This window comes from Euprymna scolopes, chromosome 25, assembly GCF_053919585.1.
Source record: "Euprymna scolopes isolate OS-2025 chromosome 25, ASM5391958v1, whole genome shotgun sequence".
Lineage (NCBI taxonomy): Eukaryota > Metazoa > Mollusca > Cephalopoda > Sepiida > Sepiolidae > Euprymna > Euprymna scolopes.
The window spans coordinates 62453122-62476275 of NC_136506.1; the positions used below are offsets into that span (position 1 = coordinate 62453122).

Consider the following 23154-nt stretch of genomic DNA (forward strand, 5'->3'; position numbering starts at 1 on the left):
TTGCTACAAAAACATCTACGAAGTTGTGGATGGCCTATGCCCCTCCAGGGGCTCAAAGCTATGGTTGGAAAAACAGGCAAAAGTTATAGTCCGTTGATTTAGAATAAATACTTTATATCAAATAGATGGTCAAATATGGTTAAATGTGTGTCTATTTTTGCATTAAATACTAATCCATATCAATTCCTAATTGTGCATTGAACAGATACCATAATACTTAGTCTGCTGCACTTTATCATAAAGGTCCATACAAAATTTTAGCTAGATTGGCCAGTAATTTCTGAGAAAAAGTGGAATGGACAGACAGACAAACAAGCAGGCAGACTAGGAGAAATACGATATAGATTAATATAAGGTATCTTGTCAGATTTTCAAAGTCAGACCTCAATAGCAATCTGACACACTGATACTCGATTCAGAGTAGTTTATTTTTTGTTTTTTCCTTCTACTATTTGTGACAAGAATATTTTATCAGTTTTTCCAAAAATATTTATTCTAGCTAAGAAAATGTTAGAGTGGAGACATTTTTCTTTACTTTGTGAAAAAGATTAAAGGGAAGTTATTGTGTGCAAGTATACTGGGTTGCCTCCTTTAAAATTTCCTATTTCATAAAATTTGATTATGAAATCCAAATCAAAAAAAATAATTTTTGTGTTTTTGTTAACAAGTCAGTTATTTTTTTCTTATACTCTTAGGCAACAAGAAGATACAGCTAGAAATATATATATATAATTCAACCACGGTAGTGGTTGAATATATGCTTAAGTCCGAAATTAAATGAATCGAGACACATTCAAACCCCCACCACTAATTCCGTTCGCAACCAAATTTCAAACAGGTTATATAGTTGGATAGAACACCTCATTAGCTACATTTTGAAAAAAAAATTTCGAAAATTGGCTCAGTAGAAAAAAGTTACAACAAAATATGTGGGTTCACAAACAGGAGAGTAAGTACATAAGTGACTAACGCTTTTTTTTATTTTGCATAACTTTTTTTGTATATAAATATTTTTTACTGCGATTTTGCCAATATGACATGTTAGCGTAACGGTTAGAGTACCGGGGGTTGGTGGAAAGATTTTAGGTTCAATCCCGTGTATCGTTTTTTTATATTTAAAAAACCGAACTTTAAAAGAGGATTCAGCATACAGTTCCATAGTAAAGGTGATAAAATCCCACTTTGGGGGTTCATTTAACTACTTCCCTTTTAACAGTTGCCCTCAGTAGTTCTACTTGAACTGTTTTGTGCCTCACCATATACTCAATCCATCGGATGAGTACTGGTGGCACATTGAGTTCTCGTAGCAACTTGAACATACTACTGAAGGGTATGTTGTCAAAAGCTCCAACAATATCTAAAAAGACACCGAGTGCCATCTTCTTTTTTTTTAGTTTACGCTCTATACAGATCACGAATTCATGAACTGCAGTCTCGGTAGAGACCCTGGCTCGGAACTACTGTGATTGAATGATAAATACTGCATAAATGTGTGTTTGAGAGCTAATTTTTTTTGACAATCATTAATAAATATTATAAATTTATATATTAATACAATAGCAATGCCTGGAAAAATCATGGATTATATGGAAAAATGCGCGCATGAAAAGTAATATTCTTAAGATTTTATTAAACCTGGAAAAGTAAAGGACAAGAAATTCAACCTGGAAAAGTAAAGAACAAGATATTCTAGTAAAGTAAAAAATAAGATTGCAAATATTGCAAAATATTGCAGCTAAAAAATGAATTAAATGATCCTAATTATGATATAATAAAATTACTAATTTTTATGTAAATTATAAAATTATTAATTCCATCTACTAACTAACTAATGAATTAATTTTATTCAAACAATTTTCACTACATAAATATATGCAAATAATAGGGGGAAATAAGTTCAATCCAGCGACTGACACCCTTTCTAACTCAACAATAAACAACAACATATGCAAATAATAAATAAAATATTTATCAATATTCAAATTTTATTTTTAGCTGCAATATTTTAAGTCTAAAAAATTCTTATTTTTTACTTTACTAGAATATCTTGTTCTTTACTTTTCCAGGTTGAATTTCTTGTCCTTTACTTTTCCAGGTTTAATAAAATCTTAAGAATATTACTTTTCATGCGCGCATTTTTCCATATAATATATCACACACACACACACGCGCGATTATTAAAATGAATAAAATCTAATGATATGAAATTTAAAATGGAGGTGGAGAGATTTAAAGGCTCGATGTTTCACCCGTCTTATACGGGCTTTCTCAAGAGGGATGGTCATTGATCATTTCTCTTGAGAAAGCCTGCATAAGACAGGCCAAACGTTGAGTCTCTAGGTCTCTCTGCCTCCATTTTAAATTCCATATATTTATTAGTATGAAATATTTATGGCAAGTAAGCTACACAGAAACAGTCATGCTTCATTCACCAAAAAAATCATTAGGCTCAATGTACTGATGTGTGGTTTGTGATTGTTTTTATACATTGTGTTTATAAAAAGTAACTAATCGGATTCAATAAATATATTTTATATTAAGCTCTGCTGATGTACTGAGCACTATTGAAGTATATACAGAAAAAATATATGTGTAATATATTATATTATCTTACAATAATACATGTATATATGCATACGAAATAATTTTATATATCAGTATGGATGAGGAAAAGTCTAGAGGAAAGAAAAACAACAATAGATATGGCTATACAAAATTTTATACATAACAGCAATTGAATGAAATGTTAAGAGAATTATCACCAGACAACACGAGTTCGCATCTGTGAACGCCGCAGAGAGAGTATGTTTATTACTTCGCAAGCTGGGCACAGCAGAACATGAAAGATATTCAAACTTCATCCTTCCAGAAAAAACCCGGAGATTTCATATTTGATGAAGTGATAGCACAGTTATCAGACATTTTTGGTGTGTCAGCATCTTTAATATTCGTTACAATTGTTTGCAATTAAAGAAAAAGGCTACATACGATTTTGTCAAATATGCTGGAATTGTCAATTTACAATCGACTAATAAATCGAAAACGAGACAACAACAATGATGCAACAACAAAGCAATTAACAAGTATTTTTGGTTCCAGGAAAAGAATTCCAGTTCATACAGCAAACCACTTACAAAAATGGCAACTATGTTTTTAGATTATGACTTTTCTATAAAGTACCAACCAGGCAGCAAAATTAGCAGATGCGTTATCCAGACTCACATCTTCTCATCAAAAAGTAGTGGAAGACACAGTCATCGCTGCTATATCTGTGGAACCTGAAGTTGTCTCTGTCTGCACTTATTTCCACAGTGAGATCGCTACCTGTCACTTCAGAGATGATCCAGGAGGCTATAGCTGCAGATCCATTATTACAGAAAATTGGTAATGTAATCTATGATGTAGATGTACAATCATCTATTTGGGTTAGACATGCAAATAAACATTGTCACTCATACCTTCAAAAGAGAGAATCAAATAACACAATTATTCTAGTAAATATTTCACTGAACACATTTGAATTACCTCAAAACATGTCTGAGAAGAAAAGTCCAACCCAACTTTACCTCTATAAATAGACCCATATCAAACATCCCTCAAGCATCATATTTCAAAGAGGAGGTGTTATAGTGATAAAAAGGGGAATAACTCAGTAAATAAAGTAAGAGTTATCACCCTTTATACATCCTTAAAAGACTAGAGAGTTCTAGTGGGAAACCAACGACAATATGGTGGCTTTGCTGGACACGGAATATTGTTCTGTTAATAATTGTTTCTGCCATGAATAAATTATGAGCTTTTCAACTAGTTCTACACTATCCAATGATCATCATTTCTCTGAACACAACAACTTCATAATTTGATTTATCATCACATTTATACGTATCGTCACTGTAAAAACAAAACTTTTTCAGTGTATTTGAGGTTATAAAATAATTCTTAACATGTTGGTATTAAAATCACATACTTATTATGCAGCATAAGAATATGTTTAAGTCAAATACAGACTAGACAAAAAAGTGACCTGTTGAGGTGTTTGAATCAGAAAACAAATTTATAGATGAGCAACCCATGATTTAGTAAAGGTTACTCCCAGCACCGATGGGTATTCTGAACGGGTATAAAAATAACCATGAATGGACCTGTGAGTATTCCCAGTAGGGACACCAAGTGATTGACAATAAACCAATCCACCTGCTAAAGGAGGAGATAATGTTTGGGAATGAAGCATTCTAGGATAGAACCAAACCCTAGAATCACAATGTGTATAGCTGGCATGAAAAAAGACAAAAAACAGCAGTCTTTATTTAGATACCATGGCAGCAAGAAACGTCTTTTTAGGATCAACCTTAATTTCATTACCCTACAAGCATCTACATAATATGTTAAGGCCATTTCATGTTTGAATATACTCATCTTTTTCTTTTTTTTTTTTTTAGGTGGGATAACTCATCGAAAATGGAATACAAAAAAGTAATTTGAAAATTGTGATTCGCTTTATTCATTTAAAAAAATTCATCTTATATTTTTTTTAGGTAAGAAGAAAGAACATTTATTGGTTTAAAAAAGAAAAATAGGTATATGGTCCTTTACTTACGCCTTTCTCTCTTCTTACCCCTTAAGAGTGAAAAAAAGAACAGACGAAAGGACGAGAAAAAAAGAAGAGACGGAGGAACAAAAAAAGACAGGGAGGAGTGAGAAAAAGAGGGAGATTGTAGACTGAAAAAAAAGGAACAGGAAGAAAAAATAACCAAAACAGCAGTTACCTATTTCATTTATGCCATTAAAATCAGCACCATTCCCCAAATATTGCAATTAGTTAGTGTGCTGTACTTAGAGGCATTCTGAGTTCGAACCTAATCAAGTGCATAAGTAATTTTACTTTGATTTGATTACAAACGAACTTCAACATATTACAATAGAAAAGAGATTATTAATTTTATTTTTCTATATCTACATAATTTATGGAAATTAAGACCCCGGGTAATGTTGATTAACTAGTATACAATCGTGTTTATTGTTACATTACTTCTTTGAATTCCATCTTTTATTAGGATAAAAATGTCTCTGTGGTGGTTGTCGAATCTACTGACTGATTACATTAGAGAACCTCTCTTGCCCTGGCACAAATTTGTTTCTCTTTTCTTTTAGCAACTACTAGCAGGAAAACCTGATGTTGCTCGTGATTGAATGAGATTCACTGCTATGCAGGTTTTCAGTATGCTAACACGATATCGCTCTTTTTACCCTAACCTAGAAGCATTTAAGCTGTTGAATAGAAAGTTACTAGCAAGAAGACCCAATGTTGCTTGGGATTGAATGAGGATCACTACCATGTATGTTTTCAGTATGCTGGTGACACCATATCACTTTTTACCCCCCCCCCCATTTCATGACTGTGGAACTCTCTTAGGTTTGTCTGTTTCCTACCTGACTACAACTTGGATGTCTTCAAGTTCAACATAAACAAATACCTGACAAACCACCCTCTTAAGTAAGACACTTTATCAGATCTCCAATACTAATAATTACTACGATACTATCCCATTGATCACGGCACACGCAATAATCCTTATCCCCAGGTGGCTTCCGGGCCTTGATAAGTGGTGATCTGCATGTAAAAAAAATATTACAATTGAGATTTCCTTTTGTTCATTTGTTGGAGAGTTTTTTTTAATTTACTTACAGGATTACACTTCCAAACTAACCTCTCTCTGGTCTTTATCCCTCATTCTCTGTGACTAATTCTGCTACATGGACTGTTCTACATTTACTAACTCACTTTCATACATTCTTTCAATGTAACAAAACCAACAAAGTCTCCTGTTCTGCACACATTTCCCTACACCACCCAAATTTAATCTTCTTCTAAGCTCACCAGATCTAAGTCTGTCTTTAAGACTCACATTACACAATCATCGTATCATAACTTCATCTACAGACTGGTGCTACCAAATCAGGTTGTCTGAAGATATTGGCTTCCCGAGACAAAATGCACATAACATTGATGCGTTTTGTTTTTCTACTTCCTTTTGCAAAACTCGAGGATATTCTGCAAAACTAAAAACTAAAAGCTTTTCTCTCTTCCTATCTCCCCCACTTCCTGACTGGTTTCCTAATTTAAAATATACCACACATTAATACTGTAACCGTTTTCCCCCTCCCATTGCAAAACTCATTCATGTTCTGCAGGGCAGGGGACAAAAACAATAAAATTCACTATAAAACAACCAAACCAAACACTACAAACTAGCGATTAAAAATACAAAAAGCTTGAAGAATAAAAACCTACAAAATAACTGGATGCAACATGAATACTATTTCCAAAATAAGTGAATTCAGCATTAAATAACCCGAAAAAGGTTGATATGCCATAAAACAACCAAACCAAACTCTACAGATAAATATTTGAAGATATAAAGAACTTGAGACATAAAAACTGTTTCCAAAATAACTGGACTCGGCATTAAATAACCCAGAAAAGGGTTGATATGCAGTAAAACCAAGCAATCAAACCATCTACAGAAAAAGAAAAAAAAATTTACTCAAAATGATTATAGAGACTCCTTGTAGAAACTGAAGATACTTACGCCATTGTAGTCACTGGATTCTGAAAGCGCATATGGTGAGACAGAAGCTTCTCTGTTCAAGTGGTTTTCATCAGCTATGAATACAAAATAAGATTATTTTATAAGCATTGGATTAGATTTATTTTTAAATCAAGAAATATCGAATTATGGTTGGGAGGGGGAAAAAAAACCCATTGGAAATTGAAATGTTCTGCTTAGACTCAATTTATTAAAATTAGCTGCACTGACTTGGTGTTGCCCAGGGGTCTTTACTCACATTTTTGTATCACTTTTTTTTTCTTTTTAACTCTTTAATTTGTTTTATTTTGGAAACTTATTTTTATTTTCTTAATTTTCATAAAAACAAAAATGTAATCATTACAATATCGCATTTATTAACTGAGGTGTCATCACTTATTAAGGCCAAATGCCACTCAACAATAAGGATTAAAATGATGGGTGAATTGTCAGTTTGATGATGAAAATGATTACGAGAGGACTGAAAATGTTTAATAGAATGAACACAATTTGATTATTTACTGGAACAGTTTATGATAAATATTTGTTAACATTGGCTTTGAAGATAAGCGTGTTGTACTCTGAAGGGAAACAAGACTGTGGTAATCATAGTTTGGTCAGTAAATTATTAATTGAATCACTTTTATAAATAGATTAACATGGTAGTAATTTTAAAAAGTTTTATAACAATTTGATTCACTTATATGCAAAAAGCTAATAAAGAATGCAAGTTGAATCTGTCAAGTAGCTGAGCAGCAGCATCAGTTTTGTTCCCACGAGTTTTGGCAAATAGCAAACAGAATCCTGAACAGATGCATGTCTTCATCATCAATGGGCCTGAGGTAATTTCGTCAGCATATGACAAAACCAATCTTTTTGCCAAGAACTTTGAATCAAGTTCCACCCTTTGTGATCAGGGCTGCCTGCCTTCAGTATTTTCTCCCATGACTGAAAATACACCATGCGACATTCATATACTTCTGTGATGTTGCCAAGCTTATCAAAACCTTGATTCGAGTAAAGCAACTGGTCCTGACAGCACATCAACCAGAATGCTCAAAAAGCTTTAACCAGAACTAGCTCCTAGTCTGTTTAAACATTACTTTAAGGAAAACTGCTTCCTAGTACCTTGCAAAACTTCATCAGTCTGCTTTGTATTTCAAAATTCTAGAGATTGGCCATCTACCACTCAATACAGATGAATCGCTCTCCTGTGTGTCATGAACAAGTTTCTTGAATCAGTGATAGAGAAGTAGTCAACCACCTCAACAAAAACAACCTACCTAGTGACATGCAATATGGTTTCCATCCTACTAGATCTACAGCAGATGTGTTTTGATGGAGGGTTTTTTTTCTAGAGCAATTGCTCTTGACATAATCAAAAGCTTTTGATAGAGTATGACAGGAGATTTCCAGCTATGAAATAACTAGAAATGTCCCCTCAACTATTAAATTCTTTCTCTCTGATAGGTTTATAAGAATAGTCATTGATGAGCAGAAATCAGAAGCTCAGAGTATCAACGCTGGCATTCTTCAGGATTCTATCCTGGGCCAAACTCTCTCCCTAATCTTCATCAATAATCTCCTAAATCACATTCTTAGATCATTTGTAGATATTTATGCAGATGGCACTACAATCTATAGCAATATTTCAAAGGCCGGCAATAACTTAACATTTTTTTATTCTCTCTTCTGACCTTGAGCATGTGATGCAATGGGGAAAAGGTGGCTGATTAATTTTAAGGCATTTAAAACCAAGCTTTTCTCTTTCAACCACCAACGCTCTGATCCCTATCTGGCTCCAATTGAAATGACCGGCTCTTGTCTTGGAGAAGCACCATATCATGACAAACTTCTGAGACTGACCTTCGCTCCTGATCCCAAATGAAACACACACATTAAATCGGTTGCCAAGATCACCATTAAAATAATTGGATCATTCTACTGCTCCGGTAGGTATCTCACTCCCAATACAATTCTCTACCTGTGTAAGAGCCAAATCTATCTCAAGTTGGAGTACTGTTGCCACATCTGGGGAGGAATATTTTCTGCCTTGACAGGATACAAAACCGACTTTGAAATCTGATAGGTGATGTCCTTTTCTCCTCTCTACTATCTCTTTCTCATAAAATAGACGCTGCAATCCTATTTCTGCTGTATCATTATTTTCATGGCAGATGCTCGAGTGGGCTTCACCCTATGGTTCCCTCTTATAAGACATTTATGGCAAACACCCGACTAGCTACAACCACTTTTTATTGCTTTTTAACCCCAAACAAGGCACAATGCCACTTGGATGTGAGGGGCTACTATTTAGGACAAAATTTGCAGGGATACTATGTAAGGAGTTGAGCAGCAAGATATCTGTTCACATTACACTTGAACTTCTGCATGTCAGTAGAGTCAGGGAAGCAAGGACCCGCGAGGAAATTCCACAGTCTAGCAATTTATGGGAAGAAATTATTTGAGTAGAAGGTTTTCCAACATCCAGGAGTCTTTACAGTGTAGAGGTGAGATTTTGCTGCTTGTCAGGTTAGCTGGAAGTATTTACATTGAGGGGAGTACAAAGCCTTAGAGTTTGTCGGAGCACTCTCCATTAAAATACTTGTAAAATAAGCACAGGGATGCAACATTATATCCCCATTCCACTACAGACTAGAGGTCTTCCTCTAAGGTTTCAGCCATTTCCTTAGGTATTTGTTTGTTTTCTCCTCATGCCTGTTATAAAGCATGGTGTCATCAACAAATATACCATCTGGAAGGCAATTTTCCTTACTCTCTATATGTGATTAAAACTAAGCGAAAATTCCATGAACAGAGTTTTTCCTTCCCCCTAAAACTGCTTTCTGTGGAACAGTACCATGGAGTTGCTTTCCAGTTGACTATAACATGGTCGTTTTCAAGTCGAAAGTAAACAGGTTCTTGGTGAACTGTTCTCTAAAATTAATTAACTTATCCAATTTCCACCATCACCAATCGAATATGTAAGTCATGTAATGTCAAGAAACATGTAGATACATAAGTGATCCCACAATATAGAACTAAATTCAAATGCAAATACATTTTGGATCATACTTTAACAAAATATGTCAAATGTAAATTGATTTTCCAAGATATTTTTGATGGACTTTAATTCTCATCATTTTGGGTTGTTTTTGAAGGTTTGTTTGCAGACTTCAAAAATGTTAAAACAAAACACATTAAACTATAACAATACCGAATGTATATTTCCTAGACAACCTTAGATTAGCATAATGGATAAAAATCAAACTTTTTAATCAACTCCACCCCTAACTATGGATAAAATCTGAAACTGCTCATGGAAATTCTGCCTGATGTAAGACATATAGAGGAAAAAAAGGAAAGTTCTTTTCAGTTGTGATAGAAGATGAGTTCTTGCTGTGAGTATATTACAAGAAGTAAGCAGAGATTGGAGTTTAGTCGAACATCTTTCAAAGAAATAACAATAGAGTAGATAAAGATTAACAATCTCTCTTTATTGAGAAAGGAGTTGTAGAAAAAAGCAGAGATCATTTTCCACTAAATTATGAAGTCGATGTTGTACTCTGATAAGACAAACAATAGTGATCTGAGCGAAATCTCTCCAGCTATAGCAGCAATACGGCACAATAGGATGTATCTGGCTCTTATATTGTAGACGATTGCATCAGGAATCAAGAACTTTCTGGAGCAGTAGAATCAGCGAACTATTTTTCTAGCAACATTAGCAACACATTAGATATATTTAAATATATTTAATCTAGTATTATCTTCTTTACACTCCCACTTTCTGAAAACAAGTTTTAAAAAATCTTACTTGCGGCTTGATAATTTTCATTTTATAATCTATGTTAGTTCCCTGGTGGTTAGCAAATAAAAAATGATAGTAAAACGTCCAATGAATATGAGATAACACATTGATCAGCGAGTGATTGGCTTTAAATAATTTTATATTCCAAAATGAACTCCCTCTCTCTCTAATAATTTTAATTTTCCTGATCTTTGTCAATACACTGGTAGTTAACAAATAAAAAAAAGAAAAAAAAAGAAAAAAAAAGAAAAAAAAGAAAATCCTGGTAAAACGTCCTGTGAATATAACACAATTTGATCAGTGATTGATTGGCTGTAAATAAATTTTTACTTTAAAATGGACTCCATTAAGTTCATGCAGGTTCCAGCCATGGAAATGACAACATGAGAAGAGTACGAGATGATTACGTGTGGAGACGTATATGTAACATTCAGAGCACAACATTTCAGAAAATATACACCATTTTTTTCTTTTTTGTTACATTTTGGTCAAATAATGGAAAAAAAAATATCGAAACTGCGAAGGAGTTTTTGTACTGCACTAACATTTATATATCAAACAGCATTGCTAGGGAGTTTTATTTTTTAATTTTATAATTATTAAATGATGAAATTGATTATGATTCTTATTTTTGTAAGCAACTGAACTAAAGTGTCATAAAGCTAATTGTTAAAGTAATGTTAATTTAATCTATTTATAAAATAACTAGAGTATCCATTCCAGGACGAGTGAGATGAATTACCTGAACAAGACAGTTTTGTACCACTTTGCAAAAATTAAAATCAAGAAATAATGATATTAAATGACAAGAATATGAGGTGACTACATGTGGAGACACATATTTAGCATTCAGAGCACAGCATTTCAGAAAATATACACCGTTTTGTTACATTTTGGTCATTATTTGAGATAATCTCATTGGCAACAGAAGTGCTTCCACTATCGGTCTTAACTGGTGAAGATGTAGCCATTTGTAGGGACAAATAGCCATCTAATCTAGAAGTTGCCAATTTTTTCAAATTCATAGTAAATCACTTCTTAAACCACATAGCAAACCAACTTCTTCGTAAACCACTAATATAAATTTAGAAAGAAAAAATGCTAAATAGATGTTGATGATGACAAAGATGCAGAATGGATCTAAAATATTTGAAGAGAGTAGAACAATAAATGAAAATAGCATGTTGAGATGCTGAAAAGGGGGGGGGTTAAAAAGCTTTCAAATTGGAAAGCACCTGGATCTAATGGAATCCAGAAATACTTCCAGCTCTTTACCCACTATTTGCAACATTGTGAAATAATTGTTTGATGACAAGTAGCTTCCTTGAACGGTAGACAATGCGCACTAAAATTTTGTTTGTTAAAGACAAAACAAAAAAGGGTGAAGTAACAATCACTTGCTCTCAGTTGTGAAAACTTTTCAATAACTTCTTTTCTAAAAGCATCCGTAGTCATTTGAAACAAAAAGGCTGCCAAAAAAGGTCACTTCGTACCAAAAATCAGCTTCTTATCAATAAAATGACCCTTAGAAACTAAACGAAGAACTACTAACGTTGCCATGGAGATTAAAAGACATTTAACACAGTGACTCATTCATGGATGCACAAATGCTTAGAATGTTTTGGAATAATGCTTTAAAGAATACTATAAAGAATTGGGAAATCAAATTTAGGAGATATCGCATTAGGTAAAGTGAAATTAAGAAAGAGCTCTTCCAGATGATAGTTTTTTCCCCTCTATTTTTTCTCATCAGTTTGATCCCGATAATACTTATGAAATGTAAAGGTGGAATATGAAATTTAGAAAGAACTTCTTCAGTTAACTGACTTTAATGGATGATCAAAGTTTTTGATAAAAAAAAAAAATTAAAACCAACTTGATGCTCTAATAAATATGTCAGATTATTTAGTAACAATATACAAATGAAATTTGAAATCATTAAATGTACTATTCTTATCATAAAGAGGTAAATTCATCCACTCAGATAGCTCTGAACTCCAATCAAAAAAAGATCTGATAAAAATGTACTTGGGAATAGTGAATACAGATAAGATTAAAAACAAGGAAATGAAAAACCAGGTCAAAGCTGAACACATCAGCAGACTAAGGATCGTTTTTAAATCACACCTCTATAGTCAGAATACAATCTATGATATCAACGCCAGAGCAGTAGTTATTATTCAATAAACTGCTGGTATATTTAACTAGAATGTAGATTAATTAAAAGGTTTGGATACTAAAACACGGAAAATGCTGACAATGAATGGAGCTTTTGTAAAGAAAGGAGATACAGATCAATTGTATTTACCTAGAAAGAAAGGTGGTCATGGTTTATTTAGTGTTGAAGATTCTTCTTCATGAAATGAACGGGGGTGGGGAGCAACACTAAGAACTGCGCCGAGAAAGAATCAAAGGTTGTAAAAGAAAACATGCAGGAAAATTTATTTGGAAAGAAATTACTGTGTATTCTTTAAAAATACTGAACTTAGAGATATCAGTAGGTGGAAAGTTTAAAATGCAAAAGTCAAGTATCATGCTTCAATATAAACAAACATTCCGAATGTTGATTATTTATACCTGGTCTTTATGCTTGTGCTGTGATAATGGCTTGAATTTAAGTTTAAAATGACGAAGTCAAGTATTATGGTTAAATTAAGCTTTAAACAGAAACATTCATTTTGAACGCATCCCTGTCATATCAAAAAACCTACTATTGAATTTATATGCTGGGCTTTTCTGCTTGTGTTGTAATAAAACTTCTAGTGCATTTGTGATCTTAGCCTGTATAAGGTGTTAATTTTGGTCAAAATCACATGTGCCAACTTTCATCAAATTTTCTCAATTATCGATTCTTATCAAAGACATTCCCATACAAAACCCATCTAAGAACACTGCCAGATGCAGGAGTACATTTGTGTGAAATTGCATAAAAATCGGCCTAGCCGTTTTGGAGTCCATAAGGAACGAACTCACACAAACAATTCCTTTTATATAATCATAGAGATTATTTAAATAAATTTTAAATTTAAATATTACATATTTTTAATATGTTTATTCATGTTTCTGCACAACTAACTGATTTAAATCATAAAACTTCCAATCAGGATAACCTTGAATTAAAAGTTTGAAAAACTTTTGCCAAGAATGATCTGATATAATTGTCTTCGCATGGAACATTTGTAAGAATTTTTCATACTTGTCAGATTTCCGAAGTTGTTTTCACAATAAGGGAAATACCAAAACAGAATAGAACGATTAAGCTGAAAGATAAATTAATAACAAGTTATAGAAAATACTTTAAAGCCTTTCATTTTTTTCTTTATTTTATTTTTTTAATCACTTAATAAATGCTGAGAGTTGGAGTCTTTAATACTTTTTTTAAAAAGTAATCAAAATTAGATTAGAAATAATAGTGGATATATAACGACACAAATACTAAAAAAATGATGTTAGTATTCAATCGTCAATTTTTCAGAAGGGCGAGGAAAGATTTCACTTTGCTACATAAATTCAATGTAAAATGATCCGGCTAGAGTTGATACACTTCACACTAATTTCTTCATAACTACGTAAAATTTTTGTCAATATATTTTGATCATTATCTATATATCTATAAAAGTGAACGTATCTGTCTGTCTGTCTGTGTGTCTGTCTGTCTGTGTACATTTCCCTACGCAATAACTCTGTCAATTTTTAGTCTATAGACTCGAAATTTGAAATACCGGGTACTGAGATTTGGGAAAATTGATGTGACGGGTGTCAGCCAGAAATTTGGCTGTTAAGGGGTCAAATTTCAACGATTTGACCTTTAAGAACTCTACCAAACTCCTCCGACAATTTTGGGTCTAGACACTTGAAATTTTAGATATAGGTTCCTTGAACCTGGATCTAACTTAATAAAGTGATTTGAGCCCGAAACTATAAATTTTAAGGGGTCATAATAGGGGTCAAAGTTTTAAAAAATTAACCATTTTTTTTGTTTTTTTGCTTTTTTTGCACAGCATACACCTCCAAACACCCGAGCAACGCCGGGCACCCCTGCTAGTATATATATATATATATATATATATATATATATATGTGCTTTCAATATTTCCAGACTTTTTTGAACAATCATTTAAAATTGTTGTACACCCTTGAAAATTTATTAAAAAATGCAATCTGGACGGGAGGACACTTTAGAAGAATGCTATGCAATGAAATTTTGGGGAAAAATGCCACAGAAACGTATGAAATGCTTTAGACTGCTTTTGGACCATCTTGCATGAAGCAAGCTAATTTGAGTGGTATAAGAGATTCAAGAAAGACAGGGAGTGTGAGGGATGCTGAGAGGTGTGGGAGGAGTAAGGAAGTTAGAACACCAGAGTTTACTGGCCAAATAAAGAATTTCATTAAGAACTGTTAGGTGTCTATAGCGACAATAAATGCACAGTTTAATGTAAGTGTGGAAACTATACACAATTATTCGCAAGGAACTGAAGATGTGGAAGATCTGCATGAAGTTTGTTTCAAGGGTGCTAAGAGAAGATCAGAAAGGAAGACGTTAGTATGACAACAGGGAGATGGTAGAACTGATCAATTCAGATCTCCCCCAGTTCTTAATGCTTGGTGACTTGTGATGAAAGCTGGATCTACTGCTATGCCCCAGAGTTCAAGAAACAAAATTCCAAGTGGAAACATGCTGGCTCTCCCAGACCCAAAAAGGCCAGACAGAGCAGTTCTACCCAGAAACTTATGGTGATTCGTTTTTTTTTTTTTTTTTTTTTTTTTTGACAGCACAGGAATAATCTACATGCACTGGGTTCCCACTGTCGACAAGGAATACTATACTGAGGTTTAAAGGGAGTTCAGGAAGAGATTCCGTCAGAAGAGGCCAACACTCTTTAAATCGAGTCAGTAGCTTTTCCACCAGGACAATGCACCAGTTCACAACTCCATTCTTGTCACAGACTATTGGAGCAAGATGAGCATCAAGACACTTCCTCACTCTTCCTACAGTCCAGATCTTGCTCCCTGCAACTTGTAATTATTCCCTGAGAAAAAAATCTTAGAGGCTGTCTGTTATTATCAGACAATTGAAGAGATGAAAGAGGCTGGGCTGAGGGTCATTGGCACACTATTACAAGAGGACTTCTATAGGGCTTTCCAGAAGTTGTTGGAATGGGACAACAAGTGCATTGCAGCCGGAAGAAATTACTTTGAAGGGGACCAAAATTTCATGTGTGTACTATCAATAAGTGCCCATATGAAAAAAGTCTGGAAACTTATTGATGAATACATCAAAGACTAAGCTTAAAAAAGCTTTATTTCACTAAGAATATTGCAAGGACTTGTCTCTACATTGGCAGAAGTTGCTTAAAAGAAAGAAGGTTCAAGGAATGTAATTCACTTCCAGAGAGCCTAAATAGAGATTGAAGAGTTCTCTTTTACCATATTCTCCACTACTCAAGAAAATTCAAGACTGTATGATTGTAGTAAGAGGAAGGGATACATAGAATCTCAGGAGCAAGTTTCTGAACTCTTTTTTTTCAGTTAAACTGAAAAAAAAAAAAGTTCAAAGATGATAGCTTTCAGTTAAATACTGATTAAATGAATTCTAATAGAGCATTGAAGATTCAGTACATCAGCATTCTCTGAAGAATCCCTCTATCAATCATCTGAGAGGGGAGAGTAAGGAAGTGTAGAAACTGAATTATTGAGAATTTCTTTAGAGCACTTGGCAGAAGATCAGAAGAGTTGGTCTGTAGAGGTCGGTTCTCCGGCTCAGGATCAATTTCTGCCTTCAAACTGCTTGATATATTACCCAGTGGCTGATTTCTTTGGGAAATTGAACAGATGTTCGTCGTGATGTTAGTGAAGATGGAAAGCAATGAACGAATGCTGTGGCGGGCTATATCTGAAGAAATGTAGCATTCTGCTTAAGTCTGAGTGTGATCAAGAAATCACAACCACACTGATTAATCTACTAAATTTCAATATGGTTACAGATACTTACTAAATATAAGGTGGAACGGTAAAATTATCGCCTTAGAAAAGATGACATGATTCCATTTCCGTTTGATGAAAACCGTTTTTCTTTTTTTGCTGCAGATTATCTACTAGTTGGCCAGTTGTGTACAAATCCCAACAGCGATAGGGGCTTTCTATCATGTCACAAAGTGACACAATCTTCAAAGATCGGAGATGTGCTGCTATACAACTCATGATCTCTACCAATCCAAGTTATGACAACAGGACCATTACCAGCACCCTCCAAATGCATTGCTGGATTGCCACGAATAACAGGGACGTGCCCAGGTGGATAAAAAAGTTTCAGGCCACATCATGCCACCTCACATCTTCAACGTCGGCTTTAGTCAACACTAAAGTGTACCTGGATGTGCTGAAGAGTGTGGTGAAGCCCTGGTGCAATCAGGTGGCTGTTGGCAGACCCTGGGTGTGGCAGCAAGACTCGGCACTGGCCCACAAGTCCAAAGAGACCCAAGTTTGGCTTCAGAAGGAGTGCTATGACTTTGTACTCTTCTCTCACTGGCCGCCCCTCCTCCCCTGACCCGAACCCACTGGACTACTTCGTTTGGTCATACGCTGAGGACATCACCAACATGATCTTCCACAACACAAAAGCCAGCCTGATCATTGCCATCTGTCGAGTAATCACCAAACTCTTGCCGACACTCTGTTCTGGACCCATATCTAGGTGGTAATTGAGGTTGAAGTTGGCTACATTGAGTAGATGTCGGCCCTATTACTTAAGTTTTCCTGAATTGATTATTTTTCAATAAAAGTTTTAAAATAAAGTTGTAGTCTTGTATTTTGTAGAAAAGAATGATATGAGGAAAAATGTTCCGTGTTCTAATTAAAAAAACAAAAAAAAAATGCAATTAATTTCAAATTCAGTTTGGAGACAATATTATAATAAATAATATACTTTAAAGGATACTAAATAAATGTTTTAGCATAATATCATAAACAAAAATATTAATAAGTAAAAATTCGATTATAAATATATCATTTTCTTTTTTTTTTTATCTCTTCTTTCCCATGTCTGGTTTAATTAATGTTACTTCTGACCCCACCTATACTCCTTTATTTCCTTATCTTTCCTTCCCTTCTCTTTTTTCTTCCATTAATTATTTGACCAAAATGTAACAAAAACAAAACGTTCTATATTTTCTGAAATATTGCTCTTTGAATGTTACACATGTGTCTCCATATTCTTGTCATTGTTGGAATGTGCATGAACTAAATGATGATGAAACATGAAGTCCATTTTAGAATATAATGTAGCTAGGGGAAGGCAGAGAGAGAGAGAGGGGGGGCAGAATGGAGGAAAATGCAGAATGAAAGTGGAAACTAAAGGCAGAAAGAGTGGGACGGGCTAAAGAGTGAGAGAAGGGGAGGAAGAGCGAGAAGGGGGCTAAAGAGTAGAGAAAGGGGTGAAATGAGAACGGGGAGGGAGGTAGGCAGAGAGGGGGAAGGCAAAAAGAAAGGGAGAGGAGAGGATTCCAGTACACACAATTTATAATAATAAAGTTCTATTCCTATCTGTTTGTTCACAATTTAATGTATACACTGTTTTACAAATTAATTTTCATACTGAAAACAGACTTTATACACTTTTATTCCCTCATCTGTACATATATTACTTATTCAAAAGAAAGCTAAATTAAAGAAGTTATCTAATTTTTTTTTTTTTTTTACAAAGGAGTCACCACTTATCAAGGCCCAGAGACCACTCGAGGATAAGGGTTAATAAGTATACAGTGGTCAATAGGAAAGTGACATAGTAATTGTTAGTAGTGGAAATTTGGTAAATTGGATTACTTAAGGAGAACGGCTTATCAAGAACTTGTTTACATTGGACTTGAAGACGACCATATTATAGTCAGCCAGAAAGTGGGCAAATGGAAGAGTTCCACAGGTGTGTATGCAGTTCTAAGAAAAAAGCTCTGTTCATGGAATCTAAGTTTAGGTTTAGGCACGGATAAAGAGTGGAGGAAATTATTGATAGTGTTTTCAATTAGACGAGTGTTTCTTGTGAATGTTTGGCGAGGGGGAACTATAGATTGGAGCTCAGACGAGCACTTGCCATGAAAATAATGATAAAGCAGAGACAAGCTCGCAACGTCTCTTCTGTGAGAAAGAGGTTGCAGGGAAGAGAAAAGGCATCCCCCCACTAGGATACGAAGTCTGTTTTGAACTCTGTCAAGGTAGGATAGGGCCTTTCTAGCAGCTCCTGCCCAGATATGGCAACAGTACTCCATCCTTGGACGTACCTGGCTCTTATATAGGTAGAGATGTTACATGATAAGGGCTGTCCCCTTTTCATGTAAGTATAAAAATAGAGAGATTTAGTTAAAATGAAAATGAAATAGAATAGACGAAATTCGAACCTCATAATTTAGGTTTAGAAATAGATTACGAGAGAGAATTAGCAAATGGAATGTATATATATTATTCCTTAATTGGAATTTTTTATTTTTTTTATTTTTTTATTTTAATTAACATAGCAAATGGAATGTAAAAAACAAACCATTGTTTAGCTTAGAGATAAAATAGTTTTAAGAAAAGAATGTGCATTGTCAATTCTGTTATGAAAATTCAATTGAAGAATGCAACTATAAGATAATTTAATAAACATGTTTTTAACATATTGGAAATATAGGTTACTGGGAATATAGGTTAAAATTCCTTTTGTAAACAAAGGAAAAAGTTTTGGACACGCATTTCCAGAACACGTGAAAGAAGACACATGTTTTAACATGTGTATGCCGTCATGGAAAATGGGAAGTTCTCAATATAATTAGAAACTTTAGAGTTAAGCAGAGAGAAACTGAGGGAGAGTCGGAGAAAGAGTCTGAGGATGAGAGACGACAGTCGGGAGTCCAGACATGGGGAGTCGAACGTCTGGAAGCGAGGCTGTCACATTTGAAACATAGAATGTAAAACTTTGAATTCTTGACGAAGAAAACCACGACCGGTCAAAGAAGAAATAAACCCATCATGTGTTTTTATAAATGTCGTCTTTGTGTTGTAATTCTACCAAAAAGATAAAGTGAAATTGTAATTATATGTCTTATATATCATGTGTTATAAAATGTCTTTACATACACAATGTCTCGACATCACATATCTACAATGCGAACACTAAGACTGTTTCAACACTATCTCCTCACTCAAAGAGCTTCTACACTCCTAAGTATGAACATTTTATATATATGAATCTCTTCATAACACGAACACAGAACGCAACATCTCTCTTTAATAAGATTCTTACTAAGACTCATAAATATAACAGAATTGCATCAGCAGTGAGATATCTACTGGATTGATAGAAGGATCCTACCATTTTCCCAGCAACCTTGGCAACAGATTTGATGTACGTGTTCCATTTCATATAAGGAGTAATGATCAAGCCCAGGAGCTTGTCAAAACATGCAGCCTCCTCAAGACGAGAGCCATTCATTTCAATTGATCCCAGATGGGATCAGAGCGTTGATTATGTAAAGACAAAAGCTTAGTTTTAGATGCATTAAAAGTAACCAGCCACTTCTTTCCCCATTGTACCACATGTTCAAGATCAGAAGAGAGAGAATCAGAGAGAACTTGGTCGTTTACAGTCGTTGATGTACTACCATAGATAGTAGTGTTGTCAGCATAAATATCAACGAATGATCTAAGGATATGATCTGGAAGATCATTGATATAGATTAGGAAGAGAGTTGGGCCTAGGATGGAACACTGAGGGACTCCAGCATTAATACTGTGAGCTTCTGATTTCTGCCCATCAACCACTAATCTTATGAACCTATCAAAGAGAAATGATTTAATAATTGAGAATACATTTCCAGCTATACTATAGCTGGAGATCTTGTGAAGTAGACCTTTATGCCATACTCTATCAAAGGCCTTTAATATGTCAAGAGAAATTTCCCTAGAAAGAAAGACTATCAAGAGATTCGCTTATCCTATGAGATATAAGCGTAAGTACATCTGCTGTAGATCTAACAGAATGGAAACCATATTGTATGTCACTTAGAAGTTTATTTTTGCTGAGGTGGTTGACTACTTCTCTATTTAACAGATTCCAGCAACTTACTCGTGTATCACAGGATACGTATAGGTCTATACTGAGAGGGAGATGACCAATCACCTGAATTCTTAAATATTGGGTATACTGATGAGGTTTTCCAGGATGTTGGGAAGCAATTCTCCTTACAACAACGCTTAGACAGCTTTGTAAGTATGGGCGCTAGTTCTGGTTGAAGCTTTTTTAACACTATGATAGTAATTCCATCAGGGCCAGTTGCTTTACTGGAATCAAGGTTCTTGATTAGCTTGGCACCATCATGCACAGATATTTGTATGTCACAGAGTGTTTTCTGATACAGGAGGAAATACTGGAGGTTGGAGGCCTTGGTCGCATAGTGTAGAATTAGCTGCAAAGTTCTTGGCAAAAAGTTTGGCTTTATCTGATGCCGATGAGATTACCTCAGGTCCATTGATGATAGTTGGGATAGAGCACATGCTTCTGTTCAGGATCCTGTTTGCTATGTGCCAAAACTGATGGGAACCAAGCCGCTACTCAGCTACTTTGGACTTGACGGACTGAGCATACAACTCTCTTGCGTTCTTTATTACTCTTTTACAATGGTTGCTGGCAGTCCTGAAAGCGGCTTTAGTCTCAGCACATCTATTACATAAAAGAAAATTTATTTTAATAATTAGCTCTGTATTAATAATAGTTTTTAGTAATAAAATTGTTTAAATTGTTCTGTTTAGGAATATTACTTAAAGTTGATTTAGCAAAAAAAATAAATTAACTAAAGCCAACATCAGCTCCATTTAAAAACAGAAATAAGCTTTATTTATTTAAAAGCGTATGGTCACTAATCCCCCCCTACCTCACATGAAAAACCTTCAAATCTCTTTATTAGCTCACCTCCCCGCCACCCTCCTAAATTGGATAAGTAAAAAAAAGGGTCAGTCTTTTTAGAGTCATGTAGATAAATTCCGCTTGAGGGCGGGGGGAGGGTACATTTAAACAGCCTACAAAATATCAGCAAAGAGACCACAGATTTTCTGACCGGCAAATGATAATGGATTGGCGTTTTCAATGTTGATGGGATATAGCTTTATTTTAATTCAAATTTTAGATGAAGGTGGGGCTTCTTTGGTACGTGCTAAAATAATGTTATCATCTAGAAACTCATTCTTAACATGTGAGAATGAAGTTTTGTTAACTATTCTGTAATTTCACCTAATATTTAATAAGCAAAAATGCCCTAAAAATTAGTTTTAACTTCATTTTCCATTGTTGAGAGAAATTTTGTGCATGATCAGTGTATGGATGGGTTAATTTAGTTGATATTGGTGGGGGTGGGCGGATACTTTAAGATCATCCTCTACTGCAACCTCTTAAAAAAATTTATTCTTTTTAAGGCTAATTACATCTTTGTGATTTTATCTGTTTAGTATTTCTGCAGTTTACGAACCATCCTATTTTTAGATAGGATTTTCAAATCAAATTAAATTTTATTGTATTTTTTATTCATTAAATTGTTATGTGAAAGCACAGACTAGAAAGTCCTCCCCTATCCCATATTAAGAATGGGTTTCTAAATAACAAAGTTACAACCCATAAACTGCAGAAGTAGCAAATGTTTTAAGTGTTCGCCCTCTCTCACTCAATTTATCTTTAAAACAAAAAACAAAAAGAAAATTGGAGTAATTTCTATGTGGTTTTGAAAGTTTTAAGTGTTTTTTTGTTGTTGTTTTTTTTTTACTGTTTGAAATGTATGCATTTAGTATTTACCATCATTTGAGTCTATGAAAAACATCTTTAAAAAGTTTATTACCCCCCCTCCCAACTCCATCATGGTGGATATTATTTTGCACATAGTTAATAATTGCACCCCCACAAATGTTTATTATCCAGACCTAAGCTAAATTAGATAAGTAAAAAAAAAAAAAAAAAAAACACAAATGGCGGTACTGTGACTAAATGTGGCATTCGCTTTGAATACAACTTTATTGATAAATGTCTTCCACTTCTTTCTCGCCATGTATATTTGAAACAGAAAAAAATAATAATTCAGAGTAATTTCTGTATGATTTTGAATGTTTTTTTTTGTTTTGTTTTTTTACTATTTTAAATCTATGCATATTTTACCATCACTTATTTAACAAAATGCAAGTATTTTTCATCATTTGAGTTTATCTCCCACTCTCCAAAATATCGAAAACTGTTTATTACCCCACCCCCCGATATTTTTTTTACATTATACTTTTGGTTGACTCCCAACTAATAAATGATCCATATGCTAAAAAAAAAAAAATATATATATATATATCATTTGTGGCTTTGAAACAGTTGCAAAGAGATGGGAATGCAAAATTTACAAGAAAATTTACTCAGCATTGTTGGGATGGAAGTGATATATAATAATCAAAAATGCTCAAAATCCTAAGTATAGCAGCTGAATTCAAACATAATCCGAGTAACGATGGGTATCCCTGCTAGTTTAATATAAAAATAAACTAGACTACAAGGTTTTTGTGGCTATTTAAGGTCTATATTTACTTGTTAATTTATCAATAGCATTCATTTATGTAGCAACACTGTTGAGAAGGGTGTGAACATGCAATTTTCCTTGCAACTATCGGTAAAATAGCAATTTCTCTTCAAATGATCATATACATCGTTTACAATAGATATTGTCTGCCAGCATTTGATAACCAAAAATGGATCAATAT

General features: G+C 34.1%; 1 protein-coding gene across 1 annotated transcript in view; it reads right to left on the bottom strand.

Moving 5' to 3' along the window:
• The window catches only part of LOC145247393 (uncharacterized), a 288614-nt gene that overhangs the window by 156097 nt on the left and 109363 nt on the right, over positions 1–23154 (bottom strand). Inside the window, exon 3 of the mRNA XM_080109097.1 lies at positions 6591–6664. Coding sequence (XP_079965223.1) covers positions 6591–6664 — 74 coding nt within the window. The remainder of the gene's footprint in view (positions 1–6590; positions 6665–23154) is intronic.